The 19,723-nt window shown below is 34.1% G+C and overlaps 1 protein-coding gene and 1 long non-coding RNA gene across 9 annotated transcripts; both read left to right on the forward strand.

The window, feature by feature from the left end:
* The first annotated feature begins 625 nt into the window (after positions 1-625).
* On the forward strand, positions 626-8,558 carry LOC126829780 (uncharacterized). Of its 8 annotated transcripts, none has more exons than XR_007683525.2 (6): positions 626-640; positions 1,666-1,752; positions 3,978-5,248; positions 5,820-5,838; positions 6,359-6,405; positions 6,906-8,558. It is a non-coding gene; the product is annotated as an uncharacterized LOC126829780 (long non-coding RNA). The 8 variants fall into 8 exon arrangements; XR_007683522.2 differs by lacking the exon at positions 626-640 and adding an exon at positions 923-937; XR_007683524.2 differs by lacking the exon at positions 626-640 and adding an exon at positions 1,081-1,095.
* Positions 8,559-11,320: 2,762 nt separating this feature from the next.
* On the forward strand, positions 11,321-19,520 carry LOC126830079 (zinc finger protein 665). The gene is made up of 2 exons (XM_050560295.2): positions 11,321-11,405; positions 13,130-19,520. The coding sequence occupies exon 2, from the start codon at positions 13,242-13,244 to the stop codon at positions 16,152-16,154; it is 2,913 nt and encodes a 970-aa protein (XP_050416252.1). The 5' UTR covers positions 11,321-11,405; positions 13,130-13,241; the 3' UTR covers positions 16,155-19,520.
* Positions 19,521-19,723: the final 203 nt, after the last annotated feature.

A 19,723-nucleotide genomic window follows, 5' to 3' on the forward strand; every position in this document is an offset into this window, starting at 1 on the left:
GCACTTACTAAGCAAATGATTAGGTAATAGAGCTTGGATTATAAAACTGGTGCAAATTAACCTTTACGGTGTTATAAGGCATAAATCAACGTCTTTCTTAAAGCATACACGATAAAAGAAAAATTAGAAAAAAAAAATCTTAATGAAAGTTGATCTGCATGTAGCGTGACGTATTTACATCCAGAATTTTCTTGTGCCTGCAAGAATGACTGTGATAGATGGTTTAATATATTGAAATGCATTCAGTAAAGCATGCTTTTTATTTCTTATACTTGTCGTAAACTTTTATATTCAAGTAGCTTGGTGTTCAGATAGGTGATTAGGCGTTATGAAAAGCATTCAGTAAACCATGATTTTTATTCCTTACTTTTATCGGGGAGTTTTATTTCTTGCAGCTTGATATTAAGATAAGTGATTAGGAGTTATGAAACAGCATTATGCAACTTGTAATTCAACCGTACAGAATTCACCTGGGAGCGTCGACAATAAGCTGTTTCCATTGAACCTTGTACCCTGAAACCTATTCAATTTCTTATGAAGCTTTATTATCAGTTGACCAACCCAGTTAAGCTTGTGGGGACCCTAAATTAATGCGGATGGTCTTAAATTCCGTTCAGCATTGACAAAGATGTGGTAATTTGTAAGTTTCGTAACATTATGCGTGTAGGGGATTGAAATCTGTTAGGTTAGCCTAATTTATCTGAACTGTCCTGTATGACAGAACACTTTGAAAACGGAATTCGTCATTAAGTGAGTTTTATGTGTCATTATTTCGCCAGGCTAATAAATGAACACAGTAATTTGAACTTTTGTTCTTCGGGGAAAGCTTTAAAATTTTGCGCCCCGAAGAACCGAAAATTAAATTGCTTTGTCCTAACCAACCATTGACATGGAGTATATATGAAAGATGTTCATAAATTATGACATCCGGTTAAAGGTTAGTAAGGGTCAAATGAAATATTGCACAGAATGTTTATGTTACTTTCAATTTGATTTAATTAAACATGGGGGATATATTGGATTCATCTGGCAATGCATTTTAGTATTAGAATGATCTATACTTCAGGGATTGGCCATTGGTTAGATTCACAAAAAGTAAGTGGGGGATGACTGTACACACTAATGCTTACCCAAATTTAAAAGAAACTAATCAGACATATACAGGCGACGAGACACATCACAAATCGAATAAATTTTTACAAAGACGAGACAACCCTTGTCAGAAATAAACATAAGTACCTGTATTCCATATAATTGTGTCGTGCATTATGCTTAAAATCGATTGCACAATCAAATATTCTGGCACTCCTTTGTAACATTCATAATTTTATTCATTCATCGAGCGCTCTTTATAGAATAGACCACAACTACGTTAGAATATGCAGAGCATTTTTAAGGGACTTGAAGCACTTCCCATGGACGCGAGCAAAATTTTGAATTTTGGCATACCTTAGAGTGGATCTGAGCGATGCCCGACTGAGCCTCAATCGGGAGGAGCGTGTTAGGAGGACATCAAAGTTAACTGTCCAGTCCAACACCAACACGGCCAACAACACAAGTAAGGGAAGCAAGTACATTGTAAATCTAATATTTTACTTAGATATGTTAATTTCCATCTCTCAAATAGTGCACAAAACGCGTAATTTCAACTCTTTTTTTTTACAGAGTTTAGTGGACAGGGTTTAGTAATATTTATTACTCAGTTTTGGAGTAAATGGAAATCTCCTATGTTAAATGTAGTTGGCTCTAACGGTAAGTTGTTCTCTAAAGGTCCCGATATAGTAGGTAAAGTATCCAAGATAGGTAGTTTTAAAACATATTTTGGTAATTCACAAATCGTGTATTTTTCGCAAAATACAAAAGAATTGGTTGTCAGAAAGACAACAGTAATTATATCCTTAAAGAGAGCATCAGTTTTGTTGGTAACCTTTTCATAGACAATCCAGAAGAACAATACAAGAAAACTCCTATAAATACATCGTTCTGGAGTTTTACGTCCACTTCCACCAAGGGTGATATCGTAGACAAGAATAAATACATGCACGTACAACTTTTATAATTAACATTGGGGGGTTTGATTGCCGAATGTGTTAACAGTGTTAGGTCAAAAAAATATATTATATATCTGAGTAGAGATCAGAGCTACTTGATAAGCCTTTCAATTCGTGCGATCTGGATTCCTGCTTCAAAGAATGACGGTCAGATATCTATCATGGAAAATAAATCGAAACGTTACTGGCATCACATATAAATCAACCGATGTCTTAAAAGGCACGTGATTACTCTTTTTTTTAGTGAATTGTGAGAGATCGTGGCCAATAATTGATAAATAACAACCGATTTAAAATCCAATTATGAAATATCGTCTAATTGTCGATCCCTTTAACTAAGATAGAAACAACCTTCAAGAGTTTCACACTCAGTTCCGGGGAGAGGAAGACGCCTTATCTTCACTTTAGTTGAAGTGTTTTAGAGACAATATCATTATAAACCAGCTTAGTATTAGTCATCTGTGTCAACTCTGTAAATAAATTACGTTGTAGATTTGGAACGTTTCATACATCGTTATCACCGATTTCAGTTTGTGTATATCCGAGAAGTAATGAAATGGGGTTTAAAAAGGCCTACTACGGAGTATATTATATTCGATGTTAATTGGAATCCCAAAGACCAAATCTAAGTTTGTAGGCCTTCTGAATATACGTGAAAATCCGGGCGAATACCTTAAGACTATCCTTGTGTTTCAATTGTGGTGGAGATCTGTATTGCAAGGATGTGTGAGACGATGGGTATACATTTTATTTATACTTTTATTAACAATGCGTTTGGTGTATCATTCTGTCATCTGTGTGAATTCCGGATAAATCGCTCCCCATATCGGATGTTATATATGTAGTATCTTTAAAGGAGTTATAACTGTTGTCTTGTTACAAAAAGTAAGATATTCTGTGCTGTTATTTGCAATACACATTTTCGCCTGAAAGTGATATTAATTACGGTACGTGATTTAAATAAAGTTTAAAATCGATATTGTCGGCAGCGCCCCAGGATTTTGTTGGATTGGAGGTTGTGTGTGTGGGTGTGTGTGGGTGTGTGTGTGGGGGGGGGGGAATTTAAAGTGCATTAAGTGCACAATGCAGATATACAATAAAACAAAGACAGATTAAACGATATACGGACATAGCAAATTCACAGCAAAGATAAAAATTGAATATACACGTACATCACGAAAAAGTTTATTTTAATCTCTAGTAAATAAAGACCATTGCGATTCGGGTGAGACAACGGAAACAAAATACAAAATTTGACTATTTCCTGTTATTCGTGAAGTAAGCTATTGGACTAAACATTCAAAATATCTCCGTGTACACCCCTTCTTTTATCAGCTATGCTAAATAATTTTCATTTTATCAAACAATCGAGATAATGATATTAAATAGCAAAAACAGCATTCACAAAATTATATGGTCGTCATCGGGAAATTTTTGATCTTTATAAAAAACCGATGTTTTCTATCACCACAAATATATTTCCCCAACACTGGCGTTTCGGCATTTACGTATTTATGTAATTATAATAGTAGCTGGTATCATACACGATAAAAGGTATACTTATTTTTTATGAAACAAACGACACGTGCAAGTTATGTAATACTATTCCTCACGTGTTATTACCCAAATTTGTATTTTTATATTGATGAACTTGATGGCAGCCCTTTGATATATAAAGTATAGACGGTATTATGTTTTATACCATTATCTATAAAGTCTGGGCTATCTGGATATTATTACAATGAATTTTAACATTGCACTGTAAGTTCGAAAACATAAATTCAAATATTCCAATCATAGTTTTGGGGATTTCTGTTGCAGAAAACTAACATTGTTAAGTGGAACTAGAAGAATTTACAAAATAGGATTGTCATTGTAATCGGAAATCCGTGAGATATTAAAAACCCTGTATTCTTTTCATTTCAGAATCTACTATGGATACAAACGTGTAACTTACGTAAATTAATGGGTGATAAATATTATTAAACAAGAAGTGGTTAATTATAAATATGATGAACGTTGGCCAAGCCTATTATTAAACACGTGACCTTGCAGTTTTATGACCTTATCTGTCACCAAGACGAAGTTCCTGGCTGTCACGAAGACATGAATCATGTTACGACCAAAGACCAAACCGAGCTGTTGACACAACAACTATATAGAATACGTGTATCCTTTGAATAATATAATATGTGATTATCTCTATTTACAATGATAATATGTTTTTGTTTTGGAGGGGGGGGGGGGGTAATCATCCGTGTTCTTATTATGAAATGATTAAAACACGTAAGTATGTCATTAAAAAAATTTTCTACGTCTTATATCATAATATAAGGTAAGTCTATTCATTGTCATTTATCAATTCGGGGCTCTTAACACGGTGGAGAATACTCAAGTAAGTGGAAATCTTATCTTCGAACTAATGACAATAATATTTTAATTTCTTTATTACAGTTATAAGAACAAATGTGCCGTTAAATTTTAACTATTTTCCATTTTAGCTATTATGTAATTTGAACGAAGCCAATATTATATGTAATCTTAACTCGAACTAATGACAATATTTTAATTTTTTTGTTACAGTTATAAGAACAATGTATCTTTAAATTTCAACTATTTTTCATTTTAGCTATAATGTAATTTGAAAGAAAATTTGCTGAAGCCGAAACTGTATGTAATTTAAATTAAAAATGAAACAAAATTTGTTATATCGTGTATTATATCACAATTTTAGATTTTGGACTTGATTACATTTTATATCTGAACTTAAAATATTGAATGACATTTAAAAAAAACCTAACGAAAACACTATCAGTTTCTTCAGTAAATTTTAAGCTCACAGACAGATTAACGATGGCTTCTTTTTTTTGCTTGCAGAAAATGGTCTAAAGGAAGTTAAAATCCAATTTGTTTTTCAAAAGAATAGAAGATGATATAAATCTAATTTATTTTAATTCTCTCATTTTTATTAATATTCACAGTTACAAGACCCGTAAATCCACCAAGGAAGACTATAACGCCAATAGCATCTCAGGTGACAACAACAGCGTCTCCGATAACGTCCATACCTAGTGTAACTGTTGATCGGTTTTTCCATGGTATCGGTGTAGGTTTAGTTGCAGGAGTTCTAATAACAGCTGGTATAGCATCAATAGTTTTCTGCATCATTCTAAAACGTAGAAAACAGACGGTTCAAGGTAACTGTTCAATTTACATTAATCTTGCCTAATTCTAGTACCAGTAGTTCAACACTATCAAAGGGTCGCAACACGCCCCAGTTGTCAGTTGAGTTGTCGAATATCAATGTATGATATGAAACTGGGGGGCGGGGGGTGCTTCCTCCGATCCGCCACTTAAAGTCATTGATCATAATGAAGTATTTTACTGGGCAAATGAATTGTTATACTCAAATTCCCAATCAACAGTGGAAATTGTTTCATCTTGATCAACTGTTCAAAACAGAATGTTTTAAATATTGTTTAATTTCTGGAATAAACTACCCCAAAAATGAAGTTGTCGGTTTTCATATATTGTGGAATGGCAATCTGTGTTCTTTGAAAAATCTACATAATTGATTGATTAGTCCACTGTCGATACAAATGAAATGAATCTTAATATCCCTACTTCTGCGTCTTTCATGACAGAACTATAATCGTACACAGAGTTTGTCCTATCACTAATCAAAAAGATTTATCGTTTAAAAGTACTATTAATTAAGTTATGTTTAGTATAATATATTATTTAATATTATTTTTTTTGTACTTTCAGAAGTTGAAGTGAATTCATCGTAAGTATTTAAATGCTATATATTCATATATTAGATTTAATAGTTAGAAACGGGTAATTAATTATTCAAAGGTTGATGATCACGTGAAAAACGGGATTCTTTGTCAAGGAGAGGCGGGTGTGGGGAATCAAGGGTGATCCTATAGTTTTGCGCATTGCGCCTCTATGAAGCAGTGAGTAAGACGCTGACTCACTAACAAAGAGGTCTCGAGATCGCTACCAGTGTTGGTCGCGAAAGTACCTCGAGATGCAGGTCGAAAAACCGAAGTCCCCTGTAAACATTGACGTGCACGTAAAAGAGCCATTGACAGTTGGAATTTGAAAAAAAACTAGGCCGTAGCGACACACTGTCCAGGCAAAATTTCCCTCATACCACTTTGCAGACAAGTAAGACGTTAAACCCCATTTCATTTCATTTCAGCCTTGTGGATGCACATACATACTATCTCTCTGTGTTTAATTTAAAAAAGAACATTGGACTACGTTTTACCTTTATTGTAATTTTTAATTTTATTTTACAGGTATACGTACCCCATCTTTATAGCTCCCCAACCTCCAGTGGGCCCAGGTAACTATGTATACATATAACTTATTTTCTTAGAATAATGGCATGGAAACGTCAGCTACCCCGTTTTCCCCACTCTTTTCCTTCCAGACTAAACTAATTTGTACATCTTTGCACAAAACCAAAAGCTAGCCGATCCAGCCATTTCAAAATATGGTACGGGACAGGTGGTGAAGCTAATGCAAGCTTTCGATAAGTTGTGGTAGAAATAACATCAATTCTATCTAAGAACGTTACAAAAAGTCGAGGTGGGAGCTTAAATCTACCAGTGAATGCAAAGATGGGACAAGAAGGTGAAATGTGTCAGATAATGTCTTTCCAATTTACGTGTTACCAGATCTGAAGTGAACGTGACTTTGTATTTAGTCACTCCTTGCTAAGATATTATCCAGATGAACTGAGGTCTTAATTTGCTCCATGATGGTCCATCCTTTAATTTTATAGTGTAAATTAGTAATTTTATATTATGTAGTCTCGTACAGATATATTTTCCTTTATTTCAGCAGCCAACGGGAATGTACAAATACCACCGGAAGGTCATTATGAAGCTTTAGGAAACCAAGATCCACAGATGCCACCAGAATACGAACAATTAAAATTATACGAAAATACAAAATCATAAAAAATTTATATTTTAATAATAACAATCGTGTATGTGACGTTATTGTTATCAAACTTTCGATGTAAATTTAATGATTACCATAAAGTAAAGCACATGTTCCTGAAACGATGATGGCACCGCAGATTCAAATAATGAATACTGATCAGCGCTTCGGGAGCCTATGCTTTTATTTTATCTCATAGTGAATTTAGACAACAGGGCTCTTCTTAACTAACAAAAATAATCACATCAATTAAGACATTTCTAAGAACTGCTAAAATAACTGCTAAATCACATATAGCAACAGCAAAATCCGAGCACTGACGGGTAAAAAATATCAGCATTAGACGAGCTATGAAAAGAACTGTTAACACATTAACGCAGAAATATTGCTTTATAAATCTCATGCTGTAACTACAAACCACACTCGGGAAATTTAAGTCTTAACTTTTCTTTTGAAAGTGTTACAAATACCTGAACGGAATCCAATATTTAAATTGATTTCAGTATGTGGGCGTAAATACATGGCTGCCATTATTCTCAATGGATTAATAGTTTAGTTATATACACAGACAATAACTGAACGCGATTCGTTTAAACAGGGAGTGTTCTAAACATTTGTAAACTGAACGAATATAGGGTTTAACGTTGGTTCCATTGGCATTTGGTATTTAGATCTTTAAGATTAAAGAAGTCCTCCCAGTTATGAATGGTTAATTCTGCGTAAACGACTTTTATAACCCGTTAAATTCTAGTTCTGTGCCACTCTTTGAATCTCTGTGAAAACTATCTTACTAAAACAATATATCACGCGTTAATTACGATTGCGGAAAATCGCGTTTCTATCGCCTCATTATTTTGAGCTGATACTCAGGGAAAACGGGCATTGTTTTCACATGTTTACGTTCGACATACATATTTAAACACATGTCTACTTTATGAAATCTGGGACGACTCCTTTAAAATTGCATATACAGTAAATAACGTTATCATTTTCTGTATTGCACTAAGTTAGTTAATCCACAATTATTAAGTCATAATTATTTATATTAAATATATTAATGCATATTATATACTTTTAAATTTCGATTTGATCTGCATGGCTGTATTTATAATTTTTTAATGAATTCTAAAATTTTATTTGAGCTTAATTTTTAAGAAAATGGCAGCTTTATATATTGGTTTACCGCCAATAAGATGTCTGCACAGGGCTTTGTAGTGGTGCACGTGATACCAATATTAATATATCTAGACAACGGAAACCCTTACATAACGGACTTTAGGGTGAGATAACCCTTTAACATGTAGTTTGAATACTTAGCAATTAAATATATTTATTATACCGTATAATTTTCCTCTTATTGCACAGAATATTAATCTCTATCAATGGTGGCTTGATTATGTAAACTATGTATATTTTAACCTGTTATTATTGATATATAATATATTTTATAGTAATGTTTGAATATGGGTTGTCTGCCTGTTATATTATATTGACATATTGTATATGATTTTTATATCTTCGCCAATCTAAATAAAATTATATCTATTACAATTTCGTTTCGATTATATTTTCGGAATCTTCCGCTACACTGTAACCATAATTCACCATGTAGCACGATGCGCATACCTCATACTCATGCAGTAATAATAGATACAATATGATTAGTCAAGAAGTTCATGCATTCTTCAAACAAAATATGTTGCACAGCATAACAAAAACATACTTCACTAACCCACCCCTTTCGATCAAAGATTGATCGATATTCGATATTTTCAAATTGTCTTTCGAGGGAAGAAGACCGGCCATTGGTCAACAAATGATGTTCCTAGATGTCAAACAGTCAATTGGAAGTATAGAAGACAAGAACTTATTTCTAAAAAAAAAATAAAAAAAAAAAGATATAAAAAATCCATATACCAAATACAAAAAAAAGGAATGAAAACAAACCGAACTCCTCTACCCACGTCATTGAAAACATTCCGATTTAGATTTATCACAATTCTATACTTAAATTAAGATTGAAATTTTTATCATCTTCAAACTGCACCGTCACAAGACAACGATTGATTATTGATTATTGGTATTTATAACACTTTTGCCACATATAATTAAGCATAATCCTACCTGACACGGGTACAAATCATCTCTTTTAAATCGTCGCGATATAGATGGCCCCCTCCGGCATTTTAAATTTGACATCTTTACGTCATGAAGGTGGGGCTAAAAATATGTCATGTAAGCGAAAATTGTTTCACTACACTGGGCTGGGTATGTTTAACTAAGGGGGGGGGGGGTGGATGGCCGAATGGTTTGCACGTGCGCGCTGTATCATAAGACCTGTCATTGAGTAAACTGGCGTGGTTTCGAATCCCCGGTAGTACGTGACAAGGAGTAGGGTCGCCTGTCCAACCTCGTGGGTTTTCTCCGGGTCCTCCGGTTTCCTCCCACTGCTAAAGACCCCTACGCGCAAGCGAATTATTGAAAGAAAATTAAACCATATGTTATTCCCGAAATGACATAGTTTGTGTCGAGTGGACGTTAAACCCCATTTCTCTCTCTCTCTCTCTCTCTCTCTCTCTCTCTCTCTCTTTTTTAACTAGTCCTATTGGCATAAAGATGTTACACGCATTAATAAATTGCCAGGTGAAACTAAATCAAATGCATCCAATCGTTGCAAAAAACAAGCACATCAGAATATCTCAACGTTTTGAGCTACGTTCTTGGTTGATTACGGGTATGTACTTTGTGATTGTACCTACCAGCTTTTGTTGGTTCTTTTTTTTGTAAATTCGGTGGAGGACACTTCGAGGTCCGGGGCCCCTGTGACGCCGCATGAAATGCTCACGGAGTACGTGCTTGTTCCTACGAAAACCCAAAGAAGACAGCTTGGCATCGGCAGAAAGTGAAATCTTGTCAGACATTGATTTTGCCCCGAATGTTCTGCCTTATCAGTACGAACTGCACCATTAGAAATGCGAGCAACAACGGTGACGATGATGGTTCGGAACATTCTACCATTTCTAGCGAAGAAGAACAATCGCTGCAAGCTGTGTTCGGATTAGAGCAGATATAGTACCTTGTGTTATCAGTCCTTCGATTCTCGATAACTTTTCGCTTCATTTATTGATGTTCACACTTCATCGGCGAAAATATATCAGAGAAAAACTATTAATTTCAACAAGTTTACCCAAGCCATAGGGTAATATAGTATTATATGCCCTAGCCTACTTTCTTTGTGCGACAATTGAAAAAACGAGGGTCCCGTCGTATAGGTATAATGTACCTATCGTTGAAAATAATTTCTATCGGGAGTATCAGACTCATTTACTCGTACCACAAAAAAAGTTCATCCTGTAGCCTACAAAATAAAACGTAAATAAAATAGTAAATGACATAAATTTGAAATAAATTAAAGAGGCTGATGTTCTTTTTGATTGTTAATATGAAGGGATCTTACCAAACAAACGTGTAGAATTCGAGAGGGGTTCACTAGTCCGCGGGTGCACTAATCCGCCGCTATAAGATAAGAAATACTATAAATATGGGTTCAATAAACCTAAACCTAACCCTTAATTCCCTGTACGGTTCACTATAGTCTGCGGGTGCACTAGTCCGCCGCTATAAGAATTACTATAAATATGAGTTCAATAAACCTAAGCCTAACGGTTCACTAGTCTGCCTCTATAAGAAATGCTATAAATATGGGTATCATAAACCTAACCCTAACCCAACCCTAATAATAGATATCGGTGGACTAATGAACTCGCGGACTAGTGAACCCGCAGAATTCATGTGTTCAGAAATCAGAATGATCATAATATGGTATACAAGTATGAATCCCCTAACCCTAACCCTATAATCTCGCCAACAATCTCGTGCCCTAACCTTATATTTACCCTAGGAACCCTAAAATCTCGCCAACAATCACGTGCCTTAAAAAAATATATATCCCAGCGACCTTGACAAAAATTGAGCTGGCCTTAACAAAAAGATTTAGCTATAAACACCCCCTAGCTAGGGCAAGAACGAATAAATTAAAGGGAAGGTACTCTATTTTCTAAAAAAAAGTCATAAAGTTGTCTCCCTTACACAAAGTAAGTATTTCGTTTTGCTCATTTCACTCTAATCTACGCAATTTTTTGGGCCAGTTTTATTGTATTTTTGTCCAAAAATGTAAAAAGTATTTCAATAAAGTATTTATGGGTGTTGAAAATAATTATATATATCAACAAATCGAAGAAAAAAAAAAAAATTATTTGGTTGAAAGACTGGATAACCACATCTTTCAGAAGCGAATTTAATCAGAGTTATCTCTGAATTAAAGAAATTGTCACCTACCTTTGCTAAAGAGAAAATCAATCTTTTTCATCAAAAATTGGTTATCTCCGGATCATAAAGGTAAATATAATGGATGCGGTGCCGTTACCTCACTTTACTTTATTACCTTTGGGAATTGTACTTTTAGTTATTGCTTATGGTCTGTGTTTTTACCATGGACCTTATACATAATAATATTTAATAGCCCATGATGCCATGCCCATGGTTTTACCTGCTCGGCTGCTCCTGTGTAGAGTTGAAAAATAAATAATAAACCTGTTACTAGTACTACTGTTTTGCTGTACAGAGTAATGTAGAAAAAAGAAATTACTGTCTAGTTCTAGGATAATTTAATTACAATTAAAATAAATACATCATTTTCGTATAACCGTGTGACTGCAAATGATTCAGGATCTGCTCCCCGACGACTAAAGTATATACGTCTGCATTCCCAGCCAGGTAAATTTATGGAGCATTCATGTGATTGTTAAAATCTTGGATATGACAGTAAGCTATTTAATTAACAGGGACATTTTATTTATTAAGAGCCTTATTTATTGAAGCTATGTTCGTTCATGTTATTGTTATGTGTCATGTACGCTGAAGCACTGTATAGACAACTGAGTCTTACCATGGAAGCTATACGTAGAAACAGTATTGCTCATTTGCTATTGGTCACTACCCTTACCTCTGATTCCTAGTAGAAAATTGTTCACATGCCCTATGTACAGTGTTGAAGCACATTTGATTACGGGGGGTCACGGTAGCCAAGTGGGTAAGACGCTGGCTAGCCTGGAGGTCGGGTGTTCGATCCCTGCATTGAGCAAGAAAGTTCATCCAGATTTTCTGGCATGTTTACCTCTAGTCAGTGATGCAGCACGGAGGGCCTGACAAGGACTGCTGTCTAGTCGTTCGGATGGGACGGAAAACTGAGGTCGCTTGTACACATTTGCATGCATGTAAAAGATCACTGGACAGATGGAATTCAATATAAGAGGATGCAGCACACTGTATGGCGTATGCCCGTCTTCATTAGTTCAGTTCGGAGCAAAACAGTAGGATGTTAAACCCCATTTCATTCATCATTTGATTATGTTCTAAAAAAGAATAATTGGACATATTATCCCTTTTGGAAATGGTCGCTAAATTTTCTTCAATTGTATGAGCAAGTTTATAATCATGATGTCTTGGCCATCACATAACCATGTATAGACATGTAGGGTGTGTACTTTAATTGGGACTTATACATTTATGCACCTTCACAGGGAGATTTTATGGCTTTGAAAGAATACACCAAAGAATGCTAGATAGTTGTATAGAACTTGCACAGAAATAGTATATAGGTATGCATGATTCTTTCAGTCCATTTGAATCAGTTTTTCAATAAAATATATCTAGAGCAGCACCTTTAACCAATAAGAATCATTATAGAGAGTTTACTAATCAATAATCCAAATATTGTATAGACTGTACGTTGAGACAGTTTTGGCTACTAATGAAAAAAATAAGCTGTACCGTGATCCTATTATCAGCTGAGAAACTTTTAAAGATCTACATGTTTTGATAGAGCTACATGGCATCTCTCTGAAAATTAAAGAATCAACTTAATTCTCGTCCTAAATTTACCTGTTCATCTGTATTTATACTTTTAGTCTATATAGAGAAAAGAAACAGGGTTTAACATTGTAGGCCTACATGTACATGTATGTTTCTGCATCGTATACACGTATGTAGAGAATTTTATAGAACTGATAAAATTTCAACTTTCAGAGAATGTAATAAATCGAATATTCTTCTCGTTTCAGATTTTGATGAAAAAGGCAACAAATTAGACTTTGGAGGTGGTGAAATGTTTTTGAATATCAAGTTTGTTGAATAATAGTCTACCTGGTTTAAGAATATAATTCACTCATAGATATGGAGCTTCCAGCAAATATGAAACTTCCAGAACTTCCCTCAAATATGATGCTTCCCCCTTTACCAGTTCTTGACAAGGAACAAAATTTTCAGGTTTTCAAACTAAAACCTGATGTCAGTCACATGGCCTTTGGTGCCAAGCCTTTTGTGGTTCCACATCAACAATTAGTCAACCAAGAATTGATATTGCCTCAAGATATCAAATCTGAACCTTTGGACGAAGATGAAAATTTAGCAAGCAGTTCCAACAGCTTTGTTCACCAAACGGTCAACAATAATAATATTGATACCGGTACATCAACCAATCATATCCATACAGCATCTCAAGCTTCAAGTTCCTATGACCGTCACCCATCTAATAATAACACATCAGGATTGATTAATCAGAAATTGATAGTTCCACAAGATATAAAATCAGAAGAAGGAGATGATTTAATTTCAAATTGTAGAGTTTATTTTGATAATAGGACAGCGGAAACTACAACACCTGCTAACCAAGACAAGGAATCAAATCAAAAACCAAAATCCTACAATACTCGTCCATCTTCCGTTAAAGTAGATTATAAGGATGATTATGAATTTGAAAATGATGAACAACCAGAGATCTATAATGACATCGATGACGTAGATTATGAAGAATCTGAGCTTGAACCAAAGCGGAAGAACGTCAGAATATCTGCCACGCCCACAAAGCACCAATGTAACGAATGTGGTAAATATTTCAAAACTGGTGATTTTTTGTTATCACATGCTCGGCAACATACCGGAGAAAAACCCTTCCAGTGTGATATATGTTTTAAATGTTTCCGAGAAAGTAGTTTGCTCAATCGACATGTAAAAATTCATTCCGGTAAAAAGTTCTCATGTGAAGTATGTGGAAAAGATTTCTCGGAAAATAGTTATCTGAAACTTCATATGAGTTCCCATTCTGGCGACCGTCCTTTCACATGTCAAAACTGCGGTAAGTCTTTCTTGAAGAAAAGTCATCTGAAATCTCATGCTTCTGTTCACATGGAAAGAGATTTCAAGTGCAAAATTTGCGGTAAGGGTTTTACAAATGAACGGGCAGTACAACGACATACAAAAACTCACTCTACTTTTAAAGAATTTCTGTGCAGTTTTCCAGATTGTGGAAAATCATATGTAGATAACTCAGCCTTACAAATTCATCTCCGAAAACATACAGGAGAAAGGCCTTACGTCTGTAATGTTTGCGATAAAGCGTTTATGGTTAGCAGCCATCTTTCTGCACATCATAAAATTCATACACAAGAGTATAAAAATACCGAAAGAAAATATATTTGTGACATTTGTGACAAGCGTTTTCTGTCCAGCAGCCATTTAACACAACATCGTAGAATTCATACAGGGGAGAAGCCATACATGTGTCAGGATTGTGGCAAATGTTTCATCGAGCATTCGTCACTTAAACGTCACCTGAGGTTCCATACAGGAGAGCGCCCGTACTCGTGTGATCTTTGTGAAAAGACTTTCAGTAATGCGTCGTCTTTGACAAGTCACAAAAAATTACATACAGGCGAAAAACCTTTCGCTTGCGAAGAGTGCGGGAAGTGCTTTCCATTAAAGAGTTATTTGGCCGATCATAAGAAAACACATGACAAGTCAGTTCTTTATCAGTGTGATGTTTGCTTGAAGGCATTTACAAACAAAGCAAATCTTTACACCCACCGCCGAACAGTTCATGGAAAAAAAAACTGTCGCTGTCCAATTTGTCACAAGTCTTTTGTGTCCGATTTTTATGTAAAACGTCATATGAGTGTACACTCGGGTGATCGTCCATTTCAATGTGATGTCTGCGGCAAATCATTTGCACAACGTTTTAGTCTAAATGTCCATAGCAGAATTCACACTGGTGAAAAACCGTATAATTGTCACATGTGTCCGGAGGCGTTTGCAAATCATTGTAATTTACAACGGCACATCAGTGTCCATAATGGCCACCGACCACACCAGTGTGAAATGTGTGGGAAGCAGTTTGTTTTAAAATCTCATCTTAAATTACACGAAGCCGTTCATACAGGAATAAAACCATATAAATGTGTTTTTTGTGACAAGCGTTATGCTGACCACACTCGTGTCATTAGACATATGAAATCTGTCCACCATTCGGACATCAGGCGAGTTGAGAAATCAGACGTAGAAGACTTACAGAAGTCGGACAGTGAATCTAGCATAAATATCAAAGAAGAAAAATCGGATCACAGTTATGATGATTTCGTTAAAACTGAACCCATTGACACTGACGAATCAGAGACAGAAAAAACATGCGATGACCTGTCTGAGAATGGACAATTGGACAATTCTCAATCCGAGGATGGACAGTTAGACAATGCTCAGTCGGAGGATGAACACTTAGATGATGACCAGTTCGATAATGGACATATGGATGAACAATCTGATGATAGCCTGTTTGATGAAGAACAATCTGAAAATACATTAATTGGCAATGAACGGTTGTTATATCAAGAACAGAAAGAATCAAGGGTAATAGATAATGAACCATCAAAAACTGGATTACCAGACAATGGACAGTCCGAAACTGGACAAATATATATTGAACAATCTGAACCAATTGTAGATGATGCACAGCCAGGGACTGAATTAATAAATGATGTACAATCTGAGACTGGATCTGTTGATGGTGAAACATCAGAAACTGAAGAACTAATCAACAATGAAATATCATACGCAGACAATTCAGTTAATACATGTAGTTCCGTACATAGAGAGACAGAATTTTCTGTACTAGGTGAGGACACAGTAGATAACGATTTGGCAATACTTCAGTTGCACGTAGATGTTGACTCAAAAAACAATGAACAATATCTACATGTGTCGGAATCCAGTACAGACTTATTAACCCCAGAGTTAATAGATACTGACATGGATTAATATTTCGTAACACAGATTTAATTTTAAAAATAAAGCATGTTGTGCTCTAAGTGTGATATGCTTATTTTTATTCTAGTTTACCTGGTAACACATTTGTTTGAGATATATATCTATATTGCTAACTATTTCCGCTGTAATCTTATTTACAGTCAAAAATTGTTCTGAAATAAAAATTTGTTACTGTTACTGAACTGTAAGGCCTTCAATACATAGATAATAGAGAGATATTTTTTCCTACCATTATTGAGAAGCTACATTCCGTTAAAGTTAATTTTTGTATCCATTTAGAATATCTCAATTCCAGGCCATAATTTACAGACTTTAATTTGATTGTATCAAGAGGCTGATTGAATTGGATGCTTTGCATACATCTAAAATTGTTATGGCAGTTTCTTTTGGTGTCTACGATGACATAATGTATACCGAGATGCCTCATTTCCAAATAACATTTTAGATTTAGATATCTTGATGCCTAATGATTTAGACTTTTTGAAACGTAAGGGTGGAACTTTATCAGATTTAGTCAAATAGAATTTACCTCCTGTTGTCGAACTTGTGTCCATTTAAAGTAAAAGAAATAATACATTTCTCAAGGTATTTTCTAGTCCGCATAAATCAAAATGTAATAATTGAAGTCAGTAATTTTAGTGTAAACCTGTTATTGTATTTGTATACTAATGTCTGTATAGTTTATATTTGTTTAAGTATAATGACATTTGTATAGTTTATATTTGTATTGTTGTATTGCTGTTTAAAGCCATGACAAGGCAAGTTGTTCATATTGAACTCCAAATCCAGAATATATATTATTTTATTGTAAATGTAAAGATGGTTGTTGTTATACAATGTTGACTGTATGTGTTTAAAGTAACAATGCACCATTGGCCGTTGTTTGTAAAATATCAATATTTTTCTTGGCTTAATCCAAGTTAATATGTACTCAGATTGATTATTTAACATTTAATTAAAAAAACAAAATCAAAATACAAATTCAATTGGATTTATAACAGGCCTGTCATTAAGTTTTTGTGGACAACAATTCATTGTAATCCGGTTTTAATCTTGTGTATTTAGCACTAATTTCTTTTCCATTCATTCAATATCAAATCCTTGTTTAAACATTCGTAAAAATCGTTTAAAATTACTAAAAATCATCTAATTTGTACTTGTGTACCGTTTAAAGCTGACCATTCAATTTTGATAATGAGTGTCCAATTTACAATTGTTTAATTTCTCGATCACTGTTAAAAAATAAAGAACCCAATTGATTATTGATGTCTTATGATTAATTTTTGAACAGTGGTCAGGAAATGAAATACTTGTAAATTGGACACTTATTGTCAAAATTAATCAGTCAGGTTTAAAAACTGGACAAAGTACAAATTAGATGATTTTGGGTGATTTTAAATGATTTTTTACTAATTTTTAAACAAAAATGTGATATTAAACGAATGTGAAAGATATTAGTGCTAGATACACCAGATCAAATGATGCCGGGGTAACGGCCCGGTTACAGCACAATATGGCAACAAACTTATTGCATATCTTTGTAAATACTAAATGGAATTGAATCATTTTGGGACTGATATTACTATTAGAGATTCATCTTTAACAGTATTGTAGTTTGCAAGTGATTCCTATTGCTTAAAATGGTGCAGCAGGACTTTAATGTTAAATTATTATTATTATTATTATTATTATTGTTCGATTTATATAGCGCTTCATTACACGTGAAGTGTTTCTAAGCGCATATCACAAACATATACTTCAAACACACAGAAACAATCAAAAGGCTACATCACCACAATGGCTGTTATCGTTTAGTCTTTTGAATGTTAAAGCAGCATTATGTAAGACTAGATAAAGAGCTGACAGTTCTTGTTGTAATAGTTAAAAATAGATAATGAAAAGAGAATATTTTGAAAATTTCAGTCAAATTACTTCACTCTCACTGAGTCAGGGAATCGGTGATATAATTATAGGCTAGCCTTGATTGTCATTAATACTGTTGTTACGATAATAAACAAAGTCTCGATTCCATTTATTACGGTAACCGCATCCACCACAAAACATATAGGAATCCACTAAATATTGCAGGAATCTAATGGCATCGAGAGTTGGTTATGGTCTTGGTAAGTTAATTAATGTCTTAATTGATAATCTAGATAACATTTCAGGCCTGAAGAAAGACCTGCAATAGGCAGATTTAGCTCTTGCATTATGTGTGTGACTTAGTTGTAGTTTACGTCAGCTTCCACCAAGGTGATATCGCAGACAACTTGCGTTATGCATGTTTAATTGAATTAATATGAAATAAATTCTTTACTGAACAAATAAACCTTTCAACTGTTTTAATTACATGTATTTAGATGAGAACTATTTCCAGTCAATTTCATATTGTTACTATTGATAAATGTTTACAATCAAATCAGGGTACATGTAACTCTTAATAAGATTTTCTATTTTAAATCTACTACATACCAGTACATACAAGGATTTATTTTAGACAATTATATTTAAGATTCAGTTTTGTTAAATGTATATTGCACATTTAGAGCCCATCAAACACAAAGGATTTATGCTGTCACTTTTACCAGAAAACAATTTTCATATTCCATTTCACTATTTAAAACCAGAATTTGATAATTTCTTCAATTTACTAAAAATGAATTTGATATACATGATTTAAATTTCTAAAATTAATTAAAATATATTTGATAATATACACTATCAATTAAATTTCTAAAATTAGTGAAACTGAAATGCCACCAGCAAATTAAATTTGGATGGAATTACTTCAGTGGTTCAGAATGGAATTTGGAACTTATGAAGGGAAGAAGCTATTTGAATTGGTTACATGTTTGTATAAAAGGGTACATCAGAATGGCTATTGTCATTGAGTTTTCTTAACCACAAGATTAAAGAGTTTCCTTGGACAGATATAGGGAAGAGATAGGCAGTGAACATGTATAACCCGAAGTGAAAGTCTCCCAAAGAGTCAAAATCTGTTATAATGTAAGCAACATTGTAAGTTAATATTTGCCTATACATCTATCTTTTACTGAACAAATAAAATTGTCTGTGTATAGTAGGCCTAATTCATACTGATGGTGGATTTACAGCCCTTGGGCCTTTTGTTATGTTTGTATGCCTATTATTTTGACCAATGATATTGTAGTTTTCCTTTTATTGTATCTTGTTATGTATTGGGAATTTTATGTATAATCTAGTTATTGGAAATTTTAAAAGCTTTTTTGTTGTTGACTGTATTTAATATATGACATAAGGAAAATATGATGATGGCATCTTTAAAACAAATTAAATTGTGAAATTTTTAATTGTATGTAAATTTTGATATAATAAAGTATAATGAAATGCCTCTCTGTTTATGGTTGTGATTTTCTAAACTTGTCATATCTTTATTGAAATTCATTTGAGTGCAGTAAAATATAGAAATAGGATAGCCATGCAAAGGTTGGATATAAGCCCACACAGCAGCAATGTTTGAGCAGCTTATCCGAAAGGAAAACTTGGATGTTTTGGCAAAGGGGGGAACTGAAACAGTGATA

Source organism: Patella vulgata, chromosome 8 (genome assembly GCF_932274485.2).
Source record: "Patella vulgata chromosome 8, xgPatVulg1.2, whole genome shotgun sequence".
In the NCBI taxonomy this organism is placed as follows: Eukaryota; Metazoa; Mollusca; class Gastropoda; family Patellidae; genus Patella; species Patella vulgata.

Excerpts from the sequence above, each read along its gene's own strand:
- LOC126830079 (XM_050560295.2), top strand. The coding sequence starts at position 13,242 with ATGGAGCTTCCAGCAAATATGAAACTTCCAGAACTTCCCTCAAATATG.